The sequence below is a fragment of the Mixophyes fleayi genome, chromosome 2 (genome assembly GCF_038048845.1).
Source record: "Mixophyes fleayi isolate aMixFle1 chromosome 2, aMixFle1.hap1, whole genome shotgun sequence".
Lineage (NCBI taxonomy): Eukaryota > Metazoa > Chordata > Amphibia > Anura > Limnodynastidae > Mixophyes > Mixophyes fleayi.
In genome coordinates this window covers 16843543-16864007 of record NC_134403.1, presented here as the reverse complement: position 1 = coordinate 16864007, position 20465 = coordinate 16843543, and the positions used below count along the sequence as shown (strand labels likewise).

The following is a 20465-nucleotide window of genomic DNA, read 5'->3' as shown; positions in this document are numbered from 1 at the left end:
GGAGATATAATATAATAATGTCAGTAGAAATATAGAACAGATGTGACTATAATGCTACATGCCCTGCCTTTCTTGGCTCCACTACTGGGGATGGGAAGGCCTCCTGTGACTTGTAGTTCTACACCACCAGAAGACACTCAGCCCTACACACAGAACATGACTTTAGTCCTCCCAGCACAGGCTGCTCTAGCCGCCACTAACGCATCTCTATGGTCAGCCGCTTCCGGTCCGCGCTCTTTCAGCCCTGAGTCATAGAGCTGGCAAGGGGCGTGTAGAGCGTCGCGCGGTGCATGCTGGGATGTGGATGTGACTCCTCCGAGCCGCGCACAGCAGTGTGGAGCCGCCGCGGCCTCTCTGTCTCCCGGTGCTCAGTGTCCCCGCCCCCCGGGTGAGGGGAGGAGGCTGGGGTCACCCCGGTAACACCCGAAAATGCCGAATTTCTGCGCAGCCCCGAACTGCACCCGGAAAAGCACTCAGTCAGACCTGGCCTTCTTCAGGTTCCCCCGGGACCCGAGCCGGTGAGCACGTGACAGGGGTCAGCGGGAAACGTCATTGTATGACTGTAATGTGATCTGGAGGTGGGGTTCCCCCTCAGAGGCGTGTGTGCTGGAGGTGGGGTTCCTCCTCAGAGGCGTGTGTGCTGGAGGTGGGGTTCCTCCTCAGAGGCGTGTGTGCTGGAGGTGGGGTTCCTCCTCTTGGGGCGTGTGTGCTGGAGGTGGGGTTCCTCCTCTTGGGGCGTGTGTGCAGGAGGTGGGGTTCCTCCTCTTGGGGCGTGTGTGCAGGAGGTGGGGTTCCTCCTCTTGGGGCGTGTGTGCAGGAGGTGGGGTTCCTCCTCTTGGGGCGTGTGTGCTGGAGGTGGGGTTCCTCCTCTTGGGGCGTGTGTGCTGGAGGTGGGGTTCCTCCTCTTGGGGCGTGTGTGCTGGAGGTGGGGTTCCTCCTCTTGGGGTGTGTGTGCTGGAGGTGGGGTTCCTCCTCTTGTGGCGTGTGTGCTGGAGGTGGGGTTCCTCAGAGGCGTGTGTGCTGGAGGTGGGGTTCCTCCTCAGAGGCGTGTGTGCAGGAGGTGGGGTTCCTCCTCTTGGGGCGTGTGTGCAGGAGGTGGGGTTCCTCCTCTTGGGGCGTGTGTGCTGGAGGTGGGGTTCCTCCTCTTGGGGTGTGTGTGCGGGAGGTGGGGTTCCTCCTCTTGGGGCGTGTGTGCTGGAGGTGGGGTTCCTCCTCTTGGGGCGTGTGTGCTGGAGGTGGGGTTCCTCCTCTTGGGGCGTGTGTGCTGGAGGTGGGGTTCCTCCTCTTGGGGCGTGTGTGCGGGAGGTGGGGTTCCTCATCTTGTGGCGTGTGTGCTGGAGGTGGGGTTCCTCCTCTTGGGGCGTGTGTGCGGGAGGTGGGGTTCCTCCTCTGAGGGGGTGTGTGTGCTGGAGGTGGGGTTCCTCCTCTGAGGGGGTGTGTGTGCGGGAGGTGGGGTTCCTCCTCTTGGGGCGTGTGTGCTGGAGGTGGGGTTCCTCCTCTTGGGGCGTGTGTGCGGGAGGTGGGGTTCCTCCTCAGAGGCGTGTGTGCTGGAGGTGGGGTTCATCCTCAGAGGCGTGTGTGCTGGAGGTGGGGTTCCTCCTCAGAGGCGCGTGTGTGCTGGAGGTGGGGTTCCTCCTCAGAGGCGCGTGTGTGGGAGGTGGGGTTCCTCCTCCGAGGCGTGTGTGCTGGAGGTGGGGTTCCTCCTCTTGGGGCCTGTGTGCTGGAGGTGGGGTTCCTCCTCTTGGGGCGTGTGTGCAGGAGGTGGGGTTCCTCCTCTTGGGGCGTGTGTGCTGGAGGTGGGGTTCCTCCTCTTGGGGCGTTTGTGCTGGAGGTGGGGTTCCTCCTCTTGGGGAGTGTGTGCAGGAGGTGGGGTTCCTCCTCAGAGGCGTGTGTGCTGGAGGTGGGGTTCCTCCTCTTGGGGAGTGTGTGCAGGAGGTGGGCTTCCTCCTCTTGGGGCGTGTGTGCAGGAGCTGGGGTTCCTCCTCTTGGGGCGTGTGTGCAGGAGCTGGGGTTCCTCCTCTTGGGGCGTGTGTGCTGGAGGTGGGGTTCCTCCTCTTGGGGCGTGTGTGCAGGAGGTGGGGTTCCCCTCTTGGGGCGTGTGTGCTGGAGGTGGGGTTCCTCCTCTTGGGGCGTGTGTGCTGGAGGTGGGGTTCCTCCTCTTGGGGCATGTGTGCTGGAGGTGGGGTTCCTCCTCTTGGGGCGTGTGTGTGCGGGAGGTGGGGTTCCTCCTCTTGGGGCGTGTGTGTGCGGGAGGTGGGGTTCCTCCTCTTGGGGCGTGTGTGTGCGGGAGGTGGGGTTCCTCCTCTTGGGGCGTGTGTGTGCGGGAGGTGGGGTTCCTCCTCTTGGGGCGTGTGTGTGCGGGAGGTGGGGTTCCTCCTCTTGGGGCGTGTGTGTGCGGGAGGTGGGGTTCCTCCTCTTGGGGCGTGTGTGCGCGGGAGGTGGGGTTCCTCCTCTTGGGGCGTGTGTGCGCGGGAGGTGGGGTTCCTCCTCTTGGGGCGTGTGAGCTGGAGGTGGGGTTCCTCCTCTTGGGGCGGGAGGTGGGGTTCCTCCTCTTGGGGCGTGTGCACGGGAGGTGGGGTTCCTCCTCAGAGGCGTGTGTGCTGGAGGTGGGGTTCCTCCTCTTGGGGCGTGTGTGTGCGGGAGGTGGGGTTCCTCCTCTTGGGGCGTGTGTGTGCGGGAGGTGGGGTTCCTCCTCTTGGGGCGTGTGTGCGCGGGAGGTGGGGTTCCTCCTCTTGGGGCGTGTGTGCGCGGGAGGTGGGGTTCCTCCTCTTGGGGCGTGTGAGCTGGAGGTGGGGTTCCTCCTCTTGGGGCGGGAGGTGGGGTTCCTCCTCTTGGGGCGTGTGCACGGGAGGTGGGGTTCCTCCTCAGAGGCGTGTGTGCTGGAGGCGGAGTTCCTCCTCTTGGGGCGGGAGGTGGGGTTCCTCCTCTGGGGCGTGCGCGGGAGGTGGGGTTTCTCCTCTTGGGGCGTGTGGGAGTTGTGCGCAGGAGGTGGGGTTCCTCCTCTGCTGATGTGGGAGGTGGGGTTCCTCTTCTGGGCCGTGCGGGGTTCCTCTGCTGATGTGGGAGGTGGGATTTCTCCTCTTGGGGCGTGCGCGGGAGGTGGGGTTTCTCCTCTTGGGGCGTGTGTGGGAGTTGTGCGCCGGAGGTGGGGTTCCTCCTCTGCTGATGCGGGAGGTGGGGTTCCTCTTCTGGGCCATGCGGGGTTCCTCCACCTTTGCATGCAGGGTTCCTCAGCTGTCACTTGCGCTGGAGGAGGGTGTCCTCCGCTAGCTCCTGGGTGGCCTCTGGGGTTCCTCCTCTGGCATGTGGGGTACTATTGCTCATTACACTTTAATTGTAAACTGCTAGCTGCTATTAACCTTTACTTATATAGCACCTACATTTTCTGAAGTGCTTTACAGAGAGAATATTTAATCATTCTATTCAGTTCCTGTCCCAATGGAGGTTACATTTGTTAACACACACTAGGGTTAATTCCCTCCAGAGCTAATTATCCTACCATTATGGATTTGGACTGTGGTAGGAAACTCATGCAAGCACAGGGCGAACACACAGGGCCCTGTTCGGAAATGATCCCAAGGCCCCCAGCGCTGAGAGCGCCAGTACTGCTAACCACTGTGCCACTCTGGCTATAATGCACTCCCAAAAATTATTCTTACAGTTTATATGGATAGTGTTGCTTAAGCTTTGCATATCATCCTCTAATTTTCAGGATTGTTATCTGTGAACGCCAGATCATTGCAATGTTCTTAAGTGCTATCTGCTTCCTTGTTAAAATTTGGATTAGATGGCAGCCCAGTATTTTAGTGCATTATTTGACAGTAGTCTCTGGTGACCTTCTGTTGGGTGGCCACATTTATTTGCCGTATTCTATCTAGTCATTTTTTCCTTTCCCATGTCACCGTAGATGCCAGAAGTGGGTCGAGAACTGTCGAAGAGCTGATTTGGAAGAGAAGACTCCTGATCAGCTTAACAAGCACTACAGATTATGTGCTCAGCACTTTGAGGATTCCATGATTTGTAGAAGTGTAAGTGCCAGGAAATATTTACACATTGTACTTACACATCGAAGTTGGTAGTTTAAAGAATAATAAGTTTTAGAACTCTAGTTTTGGGTGGTGTTTACCAGGTTATGGTTAAATACAATGTTTCTTACCTCTGATGCGCCAGTTGCCCAATCTGCTGGATCCTCGAAGCTTCTAATAGTCCTATGTTCATCTTTTGTACTCTAGGCCTGCTTACCAGGATTCAGACAGGCAGAGCTGTTAATCCCCATTCCCTGTGTAATTTGCAGTGTATGTACAGTCATGGCCAAAAGTTTTGAGAATGACACAAATATTATTTTTCACAAACTCTGCTGCTTCAGTTTTTATGATGGCAATTTGCATATACGCTAGAATGTCATGAAGAGTGATCAGATGAATTGCAATTAATTTTAAAGTCTTTCTTTGTCACGACAATGAACTTTATCCCAAAAACATAATTCCCACTGCATTTCAGCCCTGCCACAAAAGGACCAGCTGACTCAGGTCAGTGATTCTCTCGTTAACACAGGTGAGAGTGTTGACAAGGACAAGGCTGGAGATCACTCTGTCATGCTGATTGAGTTAGAATAACAGACTGGAAGCTTTAAAAGGAGGGTGGTTGAAATCATTGTTCTTTCTCTGTTAACCATGGTTACCTGTAAGGAAAGATGTGCAGTCGTCATTGCTTTGCACAAAAAGGGCTTCACAGACAAGGATATTGCTGCTAGTAAGATTGCACCTAAATCAACCATTTATTGGATCATCAAGAACTTCAAAGAGAGAGGTTCAACAGTTGTGAAGAAGGCTTCAGGGCGTCCAAGAACGTCCAGCAAGCGCCAGGACCGTCTCGTAAAGTTGATTTAGCTGCCGAATCGGGGCACCACCATGGCAGCAGGCAGGTGTGAGAGTGAGGCGAACACTTTTGGAGGATGATCTGGTGTTAAGAATGCCAGCCAAGAAGCCACTTCTCTCCAGGAAAAACATCAGGGGCAGACTGATATTTTGCAAAAGATACAGATATTGGACTGCTGAGGACTGGGATACAGTCATTTTCTCTGATGAATCCCCTTTTAGATTATTTGGGGCATCTGCAAAAACACTTGTTCGGTGAAGGAAAGGTGAGCGCTACCATCAGTCCTGTGTCGTGCCAACAGTAAAGCATCCTGAGACCATGTATGGGGTTGTTTCATAGCCAAGGGAGTGGGCTCACTCAAATTTTGCCTAAGAACACAGCCATGAATTAAGAATGGTACCAAAACATCCTCCAAGTACAACTTCTCCCAACCATCCAAGAACAGTTTGGTGATGAACAATGCCTTTTCCAGCATGATGGAGCACCTTGCCGTAAGGCAAAAGTGATAACTAAGGGGCTCGGGGATCAAAACATCAAAATTTTGGGTCCATGGACAGGAAAATCCCCAGACCATATTCACATTGAGAAATTGTGGTCAGTCCTCAAGAGGCGGTTGGACAAACAAAAGCCCACATATTCTGACAAACTCCAAGCATTGATTAGGCAAGAATGGGCGGCCATCAGTCAGTATGTGGCCCAGAAGATTGACAGCATGCCAGCGCGAATTGCAAAGGTCTGCAAATAGAAGGGTCAATGCTCTAAATATTGACTTTATAAACTTTATGTAATTGTCAATAAAAGCCTTTGAAATTTATGAAATGCTTGTAATTTCACTTCCGTAGACCATAGCAACATCTGACAAAAAGGTCTAAAAACACTGAAGCTGCAAACTTTATGAAGACCAATACTTGTCATTCTCAAAACTTTTGGCCATGACTATATTCTTTAAAAGCAAGAAATGCTTAATATGACTAAACATAATAAAGTGAGTGATGCTGACAGTCAGACGGCGGATGTGGCATTTGCAGTTTGTTCATTACACCTTTTGTCGTGTTCCATTTAATGGTAATTAGTTATATACCATTTACTTGTAGGCATATGAATTTATACAGTGAGTTAATATAACTATATTTATTTTCAGAGTCCATACAGGACCGTACTTCGGGAAAATGCCATCCCAACGATATTTGATCTCACGAGTCATCTGGGTAATCCAGGCAGACGTCGGAAGAGGATAAAAGAGCTGGTAGGTTTTTTGTTTCCTCAAAATTGACTGTAACAAGACTGAGTTCCCCCCTGATCTGCACCTGCATGAACTAATGTGCCAAGAAAAATGTGTGTTTACTTGTGTGAGCGGAGTGAAGCTTGTAATATGTCTGCAGCTAGTAGCTTGTTGTACTGGAGTAGATCATATGGTCATTAGCAGTGATGGGGGACATGTATGTTACTTCTAAGTGTTTTGTCTAGAATGTGCAGGAACAAAGATGTTATCTCATATCCTGATTAAAAGAAATTTGATCTTATGACTCCTGAACCTTGGAGTTGGAGCTGTCCAGTCTTGGCTTCTGATGGCTACTAGTCACATTCACAGAGATCTATGTAAAGGTTTTCTTAGTTTTTTCAATAAGCTCTCTGAGCTGAGCCTTGTCATGGGGGAGGCATATTTTCTCTGCACATCCAACTTCCTGTCAATAAGCCTCTTGCACGAGTGCTGGGGGACTGAGACGTAGGCAGCCGCATTGGACGAGATATGGTGTCCTGTGCTTGGGCAGACAGGTTGCTGGGGTCTGCTCGAGCCGTTGAAAGATGTCCGCGCACACAGGTGATATACTTCCGACTGCGTTTACCTACACTTCCATCTGTGATGTGAAGGTCTCTATCTTGTGATCTGTATTTTACAGCTCTCCTGATTAAAGCCGGCCGGAGTGGTTGTTGATGCCCTTTCACTAGTGTGTATGTCATATGTAGCGACCCTTTCAAGGAAGCTTTAATTACTAAATGCTATTTCCGGTCATTAACGAGATGAGTCTGCATTCCCAGGCGAAATGACAGCTGCATTAACAAAAAAAAATTGTGTTTCTGCATATTTGATGTTTAAACTTTCGTTGGATCTACTCAAGTGAGGTTGTAAACTCATGCATGGTCAGCAAGTGAGTGCTACGGATGGAGAAACACCTCAGTTATACAATAAACAAAGGATACATTTTGCTCACACAAGGATGTGACAATGTAATAATAATTTTGACTTTTCTTTTTCAATACCGGAAGTGGTGGACACCACTATAAGCAGACCAATTTTCATGCTTCATTGCCGCTATGTTATCGACAGACATGGAGTTGTAGAATGGAGGCAGAATTATGTTTGTGCTTTTGTAGGTTTACGTTTGCACGTGTGCCCCCTTTTTTGTGTCCCCCCCCCCCCCCCCCCCCCCCCCACCCCGTGTCTGGTTGAATAATAATACCATTGTCACTGGCAATAAACTGATAGCACCGTTAAGCTACTGGGTGACACAGGATACTTGCTGCTGCTTATTTTTATCTATAGCTCATACCTGCAATTCAAGTGAATGGTTGGCTGCTATTTTATATATTCCTCTTTATTCAGTGATCTTATTTCCCCTCCTGTGTTCTATTATTTAGAGTGAAGATGAAATAAGGACATTAAAAGATAGAAAACGTAAGTTATTTTATTTGTAGAACAACTTGTGGCTTTTTGTTGAATAGTTCTCAGATATTGTCAATCAGTGATCAGAATGGTAACGGGAGAGGTTCGTCCGTCCCGTCTGCATGCTTTTTTTGGGGGAGGGGGGGGTTTCGCTTAATATTTTATCTGTAAGTAGAAGGTATTACATAAATTGAATATAACACTACTTTGTAGCCTTCATTTGTGAGGTTAATGCAGAGGAATATACAAAAGACAACTTGACTAAAACATCTTAATTTTCAATACTTTTTACATTCTTCACCATTAAACAAGGGGATTTGCTGGTCTGAGGAAAGGCTTTGGTCAGTCCGCTGCCCTCTGATTCTCACAAACTCAATATTTATCCCCTGCTAATCTGGTCTTATTTTGGGCACCACAAGAAAGCTGCCATCTTCCACTGTCTAGATATTTGGAGCCTGGTCGCACTGCATGTAATTTGGCCTAGTTCGTTCCTTTTCTCAGTCACAGTGCTGCTCCTGGAATCCCAGTAAGCAGAGGGGTGAGCTTAAGACAGTTAACTGCTCCTTTAAGGAGATAACTCTGTACCAAGCAGTTGGATGTGGTCACACCACCGTGTGTGCATGAAGTAATGGATTGGCTCAAACTAGGGCTACTTTTGAGCAGTTGAGCAGCCAAGACTCATATTACCAAACAATTGATTAGAGACTGAAACCAGACTTTGTAAGGAACTGTCCACCGTAGTCATCATCATCATCATCATTTATTTATATAGCGCCACTAATTCCGCAGCGCTGTACAGAGAACTCATTCACATCAGTCCCTGCCCCATTGGAGCTTACAGTCTAAATTCCCTAATATATACACACACTCACACAAAGACAGACAGAGAGGGAGACAGACAGAGACTAGGGTCAATTTTTGATTGCAGCCAATTAACCTACCAGTATGTTTTTGGAGTGTGGGAGGAAACCGGAGCACCCGGAGGAAACCCACGCAAACACAGGGAGAACATACAAACTCCACACAGATAAGGCCATGGTCGGGAATCGAACTCATGACCCCAGTGCTGTGAGGCAGATGTGCTAACCACTAGGCCACTGTGCTGCCCTTTTATATTATTCTTTACCTGCTTGGGACTTGCAATTTTGGGATTGGTTTTGTATTTCCCAGGACACCTACAGAATAACCTGTGATGTCTGACTAAATGACCAAGTCCTGAAGATATTCTGTTAGTGTATAACCTGGGGTTTTATAGAATGCTGGACTCTGTTGCTTGTGTGCCTCAGTCTGATTGTCACTTTGTTCTACCATTCTAATATTATGCTGTTTTTCCAGTCTTTACTTTGTCAGATCTTATTGAGGTAACTGAGTAAAACTAATGCCTAGTGGGCACGGGTTGTCTTGACGTTAGGAGCCAGTCAGACAAAGCTAGATGATGGCATTGTAATTGTAGACCAGAAAACTTGCCCACTGGAGTTTAATAGCCCTACTCTACTTCCTGTTTATTGAGCTAGAAAAATAGGTCACAATATGTGTAGATGTATTTGTTTAACAAATAAATGACACTTGCTACCACATGAGGCCGCTGTAACGCATGTTGCTAGCAGTTCGCTTTCAGGGGTGTGATGACCTACGACCTGTGGAACTTTGGGAGACTTCAGGGTTCCACAAAATAGATTAACAAACACTTGTTTAATGAAACTACACATGATCTGTTCATTACTGCTGGGCCTCAAATTGGATTGGTCCAGGAAGGTTTTCTTGCGTTCCTTGCAATAATGCGCATCCTCGTATTTGTCGTAAATAACTTAATTAATCAAAACCGTAGATTATCAATTGGTGATACATTTATCCCCAAGAGCACCAAAAGTACTTTTAAACTCTCTATGATTATCCCCTCCACCCCCAATTCCCATTCTGCTATGTCAAAATGGCCTTGACCTACGTACTACTCATTCAAAGGGAACCAATGACATCACCGACGTGCTTTATTATTGAATATTGGTTCAGTCTGAAACATATCTGACTTTGTTTTGTGAAACGACAGATGCACTTTGAGGTTGTTTTTAAAGGGTGTTTCAGCTTGTTAAATTTTATTACTGTCCGCTACATTAGAGATATTAATGTATAAAAATAAAGATGAACATTTAGCATTACCAAACACATTGAGAGGGTGAAAGGTAATAAAACAGTTAAGAAAATCTATTTTAAGCACTAGGCTATAGCAAGGCCACAGTGTTTATACTTTTTAATGAATTTGTTTGTGTCGGAACCGTTTTGGAATGTTGTGTTAAAAAAATAAAAAAACATTTGTTTTAATAATTGAACATTGCAATTAGCTCCATTACAAACAGTGTTGTAATGTTCCTCCCCCTTCATTATGTTCTCACATTGAGGGGTTGGTTTCCATAATTCTTCATTTTCTGCATTTTCCATGAACTAAATGCATGAGAAGATCATTCAGTTTGCAGATAAACAAATTCAGCACATTTAGCTTCCATCCATGCATTGCGCTATTTATAAAACCACGCTGGCTTTTGGAGGTGTGAACGCTCGTTATTTATTTTAACATTGTGTAAGCACTGCGCCAAAAAACGCATACCAAATGCAATGGGATGCGTTTTTGACGCGCTGGCACATATTTCCTGTCTATACAGGAACGGAAATGGTATTTGGATTACATCACAGTTTCATCATGGCTTCAAAATCATTCCTTGATATTGAGCTTCTGATAGCACTTGTTCGCCTGCACCCCGAGCTATACGATCCTCACAACGCCTCCTACAATGACACCCACCGGCGGATGATCCTGTGGAATCAGATTTCTTCTGAAATTTTCACGGACTGGTGCGACCTGAACCCCCAGCAGCGATATATGAAAGGTTGGTGATATTTTTTTTTACAAGCTTTAATATCTTTACGTGACAACTTGCGGCTGCTGTGGATTATCACTGTACATAATTATGTAATATATCAATAATTTAAAAGAGACAGCCACACTTTATATACCTGTAGTGAGATGATGATGATTTATAGTGCAATATCATTAACATTTCGAGTGGATGCACAAACAAGTGTTTGTTACTTTTAAACCTATGGAAAAAGTTAAGCCAATAAACCTTTAACTAATAAGTCAGCTGATAATTTGGGGTGGACATCTTTAAATTTTAAATTTTTACAACCCTGACCTCGTACACCCTGTGGGTTTTGAAGAATTTCACTTCTGACAACTCCAGTGATGGTGAGTTTTCCAGGCTGTCACTCCTGGAGAAGTTTTATCCTCATTCACCTCTCGGCATGCAGCCATACAATGAGCAGAGTATCAATTTAAACTACAGGGGGAAATACTGACCAGAGGAAACCATGAATGGAGATGGCTGGATGAATTCTATAGAATGAGGCCCATCTGCCAGATGGGGTGAGGGACGGTTCATCTGTAAAAGATTGTGAGAATTTCTCCTTTTAAAGGAGTGGGTTACTATAAAACGCTGCTGTAAATCACGCCACTACTTACCCCGGCAGGATTATGTATATGGCTTAGTAAAGAACCTTGTACAGGCAGCGCCTCCTTAAGTTACTACCTTAAGAGCTCATCGGGCGCTGCCGGGTTCTTCAGCTGCCGCAAATGAGTAAAGTCTGCGTCTCAAGCTGGCCGTGTTTGCAGTGAGTCAGCGATGTGGTCTTCGCTGTAATCCTGCTGAGGGTAAGTAGTGGCGTGATTTACAGTATCGTAAAAGCGACTACCATCATTTTAAAGGAACACTGACCTCAAATTGTACTTGCTTAATTTTATGTTTAGCGCAGGGTATGATCTATACATATTATAGAAAGTGTAATGTTATCCCTTATGCAGGTTCTGAGTATGCTTAGGGGAGAAGTATCTGCTTTCTCTGCTCCTGCTCTGTCATATTTTTCTTTTCTAGCCTACCGTTGTTACACGTACCCCTTGTCGTTAAGCCCTACGCCCTAAATAGTTGTCCAATTTACATCAGTGAAGTACAAAGAGAAAAAATATATATATATTTATTAAGGGTGGCCTAGTGGTTAGCACTACTGCCTTACAGCACTGTGGTCATGAGTTCAATTTCTAACCATGGCCTTATCTGTATGGAGTTTGTATGTTCTCCCCATGTTTGCGTTGGTTTCCTCCAGGTGCTCTGGTTTCCTCCCACACTCCAAAAACATACTGGTAGGTTAATTGGCTGCTAACAAAATTTACCCTAGTGTGTTGTGTATGTTAGGGAATTTAGACTGTAAGCTCCATTGGGGCAGGGGCTCATGTGAATGAGTTCTCTGTACAGCGCTGCAGAATTAGTGGCGCTATATAAATGGTGATGATGATGTGAGATATATATTATTGGATCAGATGTGCCCAAGTTCAGTCTTCAAGGACTGCCAACAGTTCATGTTTTCAGGGTTTCTTTGATCATACACGGGTGAGTTAATCTATTTGGCTGGGTCAGTAATTATTCTACCTGTTTCTACAGACAGAAATCCTGAAATCATGACCTGTTAGTAGCCCTTGAGGACTGAACTTGGGCACCTCTGTATCAGATTAAGAATCTGAATATTATGCTTGCGACACCACTCAAAATAATTATATTTGAATCATTTGTTTATTTTTCAGTAAAAGAGGTGCAAGCGCAATGGCAGTCGCTTAAGGAAAATTTCAGAAGAGAACTCTGTAATGAAAAGAAGCCAAAAAGTGGCTCCACCTGCCCTGAAACACCAGCCTCCTCTCACTTCAAGAAATTATTATTTCTTAAAAATGTAATGATGCTGCACGAGTAAGTTAATGCACAATTCATACAGTGTTTGTATTGTAAAATACGTTTTAAAAAATAATCCTAAGTTTCTATCCTAGAACTGAAAGCTGGGTTGACCCTCCTACTATATCGGGGACGGCAAATGAGGAGACGGAACCAACGGAAGACGATCTAGAGATTGTCTACGTCAAGGACGAGCCCTCTTCTCCGCATTCCCCATCAGTTCATGCAGAGATGGCCTCTTGGACCACCACCTACCCCGATGACAGTCCTCAACGTGCTCAGGAGGAATTCACCCACAATGTGATGGGACTCATGAACAGATTAGCAGACCAGAATCTAGAAGGAGATCCTCACATGGACTTTGCCAGAAGTCTTGTACCGTATTTTGCCCAGGTCCCCGACAGCCACCAAACAAGCCTTAGAATGGCTCTGACGAATGTTATTTTTTGTTATATTGAGAACATTCAAGGACATACCCCCACAGCCAGCCCACAATTGCTGCAGTATATTTCTCCAGGCATTTACCCGCAGCCATCTCTATTAACCAGAAATCCGTTGTCATCAAATTCACCTTAATCCTAATGCACGCTTCATACACCGGAGGTGGACTTGCCACCGAGGGTGTAAGGAAAAGTCTTGGTATAGCCGCTGGCGGCGTATGCTGGGTCTGTTCCGTTCCACAGAAGCTGGCGAGCTAAAGCTTGCCTAAGCCCGATGTACACTAAACTCATTGTTCCTCGAGAATCCTCAAACTTCCACCAATGTTCCTATACTCGAAGCCATGATGAATGGTGAGAAGGCAGCACCAGCTTTATGTAATGCCTTCATTTGGATTGGTTTGACCTTTAATTTTCTGCGTAAGCAACATTTTGTGTGTAGTGTCACCTTTTTTTTTTTTTCTTTTAAAGCTCTACACAACTGCAGTAATTCAATGATTTGATCAGTGCCAATCAAACTGCAAGGCTCAGCAGACACGAAAGAAAACATCGCCGTACTTGGCGATGAACGCGGCCAGGCGGAGCTTGGCTCACCCAATGCCAGGTGTCGCAAACTTTGTGATTAAACCAATCCTAATTAAGGTTTTTTTTTCTTAAGATAATGTTAGCGATGGGGCTCAGGAGGCCTTACTTTTATATATAGTGATATGTAAAACAATTTCTTGCTAAAGTTTGTCGTGTGTAGAAAGTTTCCTAGTTTTTTTGCCCATTAAGTACTATTCATCTTTCAGTAATAAAATAAAATGTTTGTCACCTAGTCACATAATTGTAGCACACGTACATGTGTGTATATATTTAATGTGTGTGTATTTTTTTTCTTGTCCTGTGTTAATTCATTTAATTCATACCATATATATTTTAAAGTTTTGTCCTGTAGTCTCCATATTATGATTTTGCTGCGTAACTTTGCATTATTGCAACATTTTTAATTTTCTTTAAAAAATTTTGGTGTGAATTTAAAGTGAGGTCCTTAGTATATATTAGCCTACGGCAGATTGCTAACTGCAACTAGTGCCAGTCTGAAGAGAAAGCAACTTTAAAAACAAAACGAAAAGCAAAACAAATCTGATTTTTTTTTTTTTTTTTTTTTTTTTTTTTTTTATAAATTCATGTAAATTACCGATTGTTCAGGGTGACCGTATAGGGACTCGTTTGAACTGAGGATCAAAAAGTGAGTTAAGAACCTTATTTTGAATATTTAAAGTGCTATATTAGCAATGTTGTAGAGGTATTTATAGAAATACATTTTTACGGTGCTTAATATGCTTTAGTGTGTTTATTGTGCACCATGGATTGCATTGTTGTTTAACCTTGCCTGCAAAACCAATACTTTGTCCAGCGGTGACATTGCAATCTCCATAGATAAACATTAACAGTATAATGGGTTATGAAGAGCTCGGTGACTTTCAAACTGACACTGTCATAAGATGCCACCTCGCCCAGCGGTCAGTTCATCAAATTCTGCCCTGTTAGATCTGCTCGGTCAACGGCAAGTGTGAAGTGGATATAACGGCTCAGCCTTGGCCATACAAGCTCACAGAACGGGATCTCTGAGTGCTGAAATGGCAGCGTGTTAAGATAGTCTGTTGCAGTAATCACTGTAGAGTTCCAAACTGCTCCTAGAAGCAACATCAATGCAAGAAATGTTCGGCAGAAATTGGGTTTCCATGGCAACCCTCCTCACCATGTTAAAGACATCTGGAGTGGTGTAATGCACACAGTCATTGGACTCTGGAGCAGTAGAAACTTGTTCTCTGTGTTGACCAATCGCACTTTACTGTCTGAGAGTTTGATGCACAAATTTTGGTTTGACGCCAGGAGAACGACACTCCCTACCCAAATTGCGTACTGCCAACGTTTAAAGATTTGTGGAGGAGGTATAATGGTCTTGTACTGTCATGATTTGGCCTGCTTCTAGTGAAGGGAAATCTCTAGAATATCATTGAATGCTGTAGTATTATCAACCTATTTTCAGCATGACAATGCTCCCGTGCACAAAGCGAGTTCCATAAAAAAAAAAAATGGTCTCCTGATTTTAGTATGAAATAACTTGACATTGAAGAATGTCTAGGGTCCACTGCTCATGTTTGTTCGTCAATTCATTATAACACTGTGTTTATTGAGGAAAATTGTTACTGCTGTCAATTAAGAGGTTTAGGCCAATCACCTGTAGGCAGACTCCTACACATGAGCATTGAAAGGCGCTAGTTAAAAGCATAGATCAAACCTTGTCCTTGGTTTAACAGAGCCTTACACATTCATTAATGCATCTCAAAGCTTCCCTGCAGCTTAATGTATTATGTACTTATGGGCAGCACGGTGGCTTAGTGGTTAGTACTTCTGCCTCACAGCACTGGGGTCATGAGTTCAATTCCCGACCATGGCCTTATCTGTGTGGAGTTTGTGTGGGTTTCCTCCAGGTGCTCCGTTTTCCTCCCACTGTCCAAAAACATACTAGTAGGCTAATTGGCTGCTATCAAAATTGACCCTAGTGTCTCTCTCTGTGTATATTAGTGAATTTAGACTAAGCTCCAATGGGGCAGGGACTGATGTGAGCGAGTTCTCTGTACAGCGCTGCGGAATTAGTGGCGCTATATAAATTGATGATGATGTACTTAATAATCCATTGTATTTTACAATAGCGTTAAGGGGTCTGAACACTACAATGTTGACGTTGATGTGAAGCAAACATTTTTCAGAAGGTATTTTTGGAGACCACACATTTCACCAGTCAAAAGTCCCACAAACATCAGCAGAGATTAAACAAATATATCGGTAATTGCTTTGCAAATATTCATATTGTCATTTTATATTCTTTCCCAGTTTCCTGCTCTTTGGCCTATTAACCAACTTCATAATTAAATGTTTAATTTGAACATATCTTTAATATCAGATGACAAGTCACATAACAATGCTCTACACAGTGAACTTTTACTTCTTGTAAACACAGAGCTGGGTTAGATGTGCCGTATATAGGAAAAAAAATAGTATATACTCTGCCACCTTAGCCGCTTACCAGGTTGGCACCTTAATGAACGTCCAACGCTGTGGGTCTCTAGGAAAGATTTGGGGGTAAATGTATGAAGCTCCGGGTTCTGCAACACCCGCGAGTTCGGCGTCTTCAGCGCTTAAATTTAAAGCGGCCCTGCCTTGTAAAGGGAGCTTCATACATTTACCCCTTGGTTTGATGCCCCGTTGCACATTTATAATGGCATTCCATAAACGCATACTTGCCAACTCTCCCGGAATGTCCGGGAGACTCCCGCATTTTGAGAGAGACTCCCGGGCGAGTGTGGAAAAATCCCGGATCTGCCCACTTCCTAGTGAAGTGGGCAGAATTAGGTCACAAACGCCGCGATTCCTGGTGAATCGCGGCGTTTGGCTCTGACCCCCCCACTGTCAAATGACGCATTTTGCGTCATGCTGTCACGGGGGCGTGTCCAAAATGAAGCGAATTTTGAGGCCCGCCCCCCATGATGCCCACCTCCCTCGCAGGCTCCCGGATACCAACATTGTAAAGTTGGTAAGTATGCATAAACGCCATCATAAAACTAAATTACACCCACTATTGAGCAAGTCTGTCTGAACTAAAAATATCTAATAATATCTACACTAGCTCGAACTTTCCTCCGGTCATGGATAATATCTTCATTAGATTAGTGGCAATATAAACAATTATCCAGCTTTTGTTCCTATGCTTCCAGAACAACCTTTTGAGAGCTTCCTTTCTTCTAATCGGTCTGTTCCTCCACTTCCCACATCTAAAATGCTATTGCAACACTACCCATACTTTTGTGCCTTCATTGTCCATAAAAGTGTGTAAAGAAAACGGATCCTACATGCACAGAAAACAGCGGCTACGCGTAATGCAACAGACCTGTGTCTGCGTAGGAAGGAACAGATACATAACTACAAATTGCTTACTAGGCATATCTAGTATGTTAGATTAAGAATCATTTCCCTACCTGTGTCTATTTTATGTGTATGCACTTTATACAAAAATGCTACAAAAGCAAGAAAGTATGTATTTACAGGTTCACTTCCCTAATTGTTGTTCACTATCTGCCTCAAAGCACATTTTATAAGGTTTAGGAAAGCTCAAAATTAACCCCAGTTTGCGCGAGACTTTAACATAGTATTAAAGAGAATGAACAGCAAAATCCATAAAATAAAAATGTACTGAATCGGAGCAATTATATTTAATTTTACATCTTATTAAAAAAACTCGTCTTGATAGTTTTTCGTTATTAATCTGGTCTAAGTGTTGATCCCCTAAGTATGTATTGAATCTGCTAATATTGTTACTGTACAGCCCTTAGCAAGAGTTTATATATTTCACAATTAAGAGGTCATTTTACTGGTCACGGTTGGACGAGGGCCCTCCAAAGCTCTTTCTGTGGCCCCCCAGCTTCCCTGAAAGCTCCACAGACAAAGATGATTGGCATCGTCTTTTGAACAGTATTCAACCTGCGAATACGTACTTATGATAGAAATGTGTTCATCTTCATGGAAATACAACACTGCACTATATTTCAAATTTAATTCAGAAAGTTCTACAATATTCTTCTCTACATTATTTTATTTTTTATTTAAGATCTTTATTGAATCAAATCAGAGTGAGGAGACTTATTATTGTAGTCAAGAAAAATATATTGGGGCATGGACTTGTGGTAAAAGATATGTGTGAAGTCATTGAGACATGGTCACATCTGGAAAGTGTGAAAAATTTGACCGTTCAGGAAAAGCCGTAAGAGGTACAACCCCTAAATAGCATGTACTGAGGGATAACCTAAAACTGTCTATCCTATACATTTCCCTGTGTTTTCGCAATTAAAGAAAAAGTTTGCTTACAGTTCCATTTAATGCATTCTCCTTGGAAAAACATTTTGTTGTTGTGTTGTCATTTTTGATTGTCAATATGTTTTACCCCTCCACTGAAATGTCGTTTCTGTTCCTTTAGTAGATGCCGTGGTGCCCGAGAAAGAAAACCATCAAAATAATAACAATGACATGGAAATACAGATTGTCGAAATAGAACAGTCAGAGGAGATTGCGGTGTTGACAGCAGAAGAAAGAGAATACAAGGACTACTTGAAGTCCTTGTTTGAGGTTGTGCTACTTATGGGCAAGCAGAATATATCGTTTGCAGGTCGCAGTTTTAAAGTCCCCGATGAAGTTTATGTACCTGACAACTTTCAGGCTCTTCTGGAGTATCGTATAAATTCGGGGGATGATGTTCTGAGAAGACGATTTGAGATCTTTGCTGTCAACCAGGAGTATTGCACCCGGTTCCAGCAAGAGCAGATGTTGGAGGTTTGCGAGAGCTGCATAAGAGAGGAGGTGCTACTTGATATACGTAATTCCCAGTTCTTCTCCATAATTGCTGAAGATGCTGTGGATTTAGCAGGAGAGGAACATCTGCCCATTTTCATCAGGCATTTAGACGACGCAAATAACCTCCGTGAGGAATTCATTGGGTTTTTTCCTAGCCACGGAGATGCGGAAATCTTGGCTGTAAACTTTCTCTCAACTATTACCGAGAAATGGAATCTGAATATGGAATACTGTCGCGGGCAGTCTTACGTTGCCTCAAATAATCTTTCCTCTAAAATGAAAGTTGTTCATTCACGATTGTTACAAAAGTATCCGCAAGCCACTTATACACTCTGTTCGTCTTGTGCCTTGAATATATGGTTGGCAAAGTCAACACCTGTCACCGGAGTTTCAGTAGTATTGGGTACACTGGAAGATATTTATTTATTTTTTAAAAACTCGCCTAATTTACAGAAAGAGCTGGAAAGTACAATCGCCAGTCTTTTTCTGGACAATGCGGAGAAGGGTTCTGAACTTATAGAAGTCGTGCGATCGGATTGGATAAGAAGACACGATGCTTTTGAAATTATAGTGGCTCTTCTTCAGTCGTTCGTCCTCTGCTTTGACAAAGTAGCGTGCGACAACATGTTTCGATGGAATACGAGGACAACCAGTCATGCGTTTATACTGTCGAGCGCCATGGCGGATTTTGATTTCGTTGTTACTATTGTAATATTGAAAAATGCCCTTTCGTTTACCAGGGCTTTTGGGAAGAATTTACAAGGTCTGACGTCTGATATTTTCTCTGCAGCCAATAGCTTAACCGCAGTATTACATGCTTTGAACGAGGTCATGGAAAACATTGAAGTTTACCACGAGTTCTGGTTTGAGGAAGCTACTAATCTGGCAGCCAAGTTAGACATCCCAATTAAGCTACCAGGTAGGTTCCGTAGAATGCAACATGCCAATTTGCAGCCGGACCTAACGTCGGAAAACTTTTATAAAGAAGCCCTTAGTATACCGACAATCCAACACATAATTCAAGGTTTGAAGGACATCTTTTCAGAACAGCATTTAAAAGCCCTCAAATGCTTATCCCTTGTACCCTTTGTAATGGGCCAGCTAAAATTCAGCACCAGTGAGGAACACAACACCGATCTCTACAAATGTGATCTCCCCAATCCTGACACGCTCTCTGCAGAACTTCACTGTTGGCGTGTCAAATGGAAACACAGAGGCAAGGACGTTGAGCTTCCGTCTAACATCTACGAGTCCCTCCATCTGCCAGACATAAAGTTCTTCCCCAACGTTTATGCCCTACTTAAAGTTTTGTGCATTCTCCCGGTCATCAAAGTGGAAAATGAGAAATTTGAAACTGGCAGGAAGCGCTTGAAGTTCTACCTGGAGAGCACGCCGGTGGACCAGCGGTCGCCGCACCTGGCGTTTTTGAACATAAATTATGACTCCAAACACGATTTGGATTTAATGGTGGACACGTATATGAAAATGCTTGCCAATAACGTTAAACTTGAACCAATGTCTTCACATTCAGAAATCGCTGAGGAAGTTTGATACCGATGCACCATAGTTTCTGTCCTCTCTTCTGACAGTCATGGACTTAGCTGCTGTGTTTTTGTTTTGGTCCTGACACTTTGCCTTAAATGACTGTTCCCCAAACTATAAATCCAATTCATTATGCAGTAATGTGGGTTATAACCATATAAAAGTTACTGTGTGATACAGTAGGTATTTGGAAGGAGATGTGTCGACCCGCATTTGTAAATGAATATGGGTATTTACCAGAAAGGTTGTGAAATAAATGAAGCAGACCTATAAATATATACACATTTGCTATTTAATGGTTTTATGGAAAAATATAATTATTTCAAAGCTATATCATAAAACTATGTACTAAATGTTTTTGGTTTTTTTTGTTAATTGGAAAACCTTAGGTGCACTAAGACATCGGTTTAGTATAGTTACTAGGAGTTTAACTGTGTTTATTTCAGTTCAGAATTGGGTTAATTTAGCAAAGCTTAATAATAACTAGCAAAAGATGTACAAATTTCCTGTTTGTATTTTTATACTGAAATTTCATTTTTTTGTAAAATTTGAGACAAAAATAAAACTTTCTGTTAGAAAGTGATTTAAGATTTTTTTTTCCCATTGGCAGTGATTTTTAGGAGTTTGAAGTGAATAAACATTTGTTGATTTGGAAACCGACCTGAGGGTTCTATATGCAATTGAAAATCAAACTGCAGACCTTTACTGTTTATTAACCCACTGTCTACTAATTCAGTTCAACCAGAAAAACGTACTTGTTATATTTGTGATTCATTAAAC

At 44.4% G+C, this 20465-nt stretch overlaps 1 protein-coding gene across 1 annotated transcript; it reads left to right on the top strand.

Moving 5' to 3' along the window:
• The first annotated feature begins 266 nt into the window (after positions 1-266).
• THAP12 (THAP domain containing 12) lies at positions 267-20264 on the top strand. The gene is made up of 5 exons (XM_075198563.1): positions 267-518; positions 3908-4028; positions 6020-6124; positions 7519-7555; positions 17770-20264. Exons 1-5 carry the CDS (start codon positions 430-432, stop codon positions 19692-19694), a joined length of 2277 nt encoding a protein of 758 aa, XP_075054664.1. The 5' UTR covers positions 267-429; the 3' UTR covers positions 19695-20264.
• Positions 20265-20465: the final 201 nt, after the last annotated feature.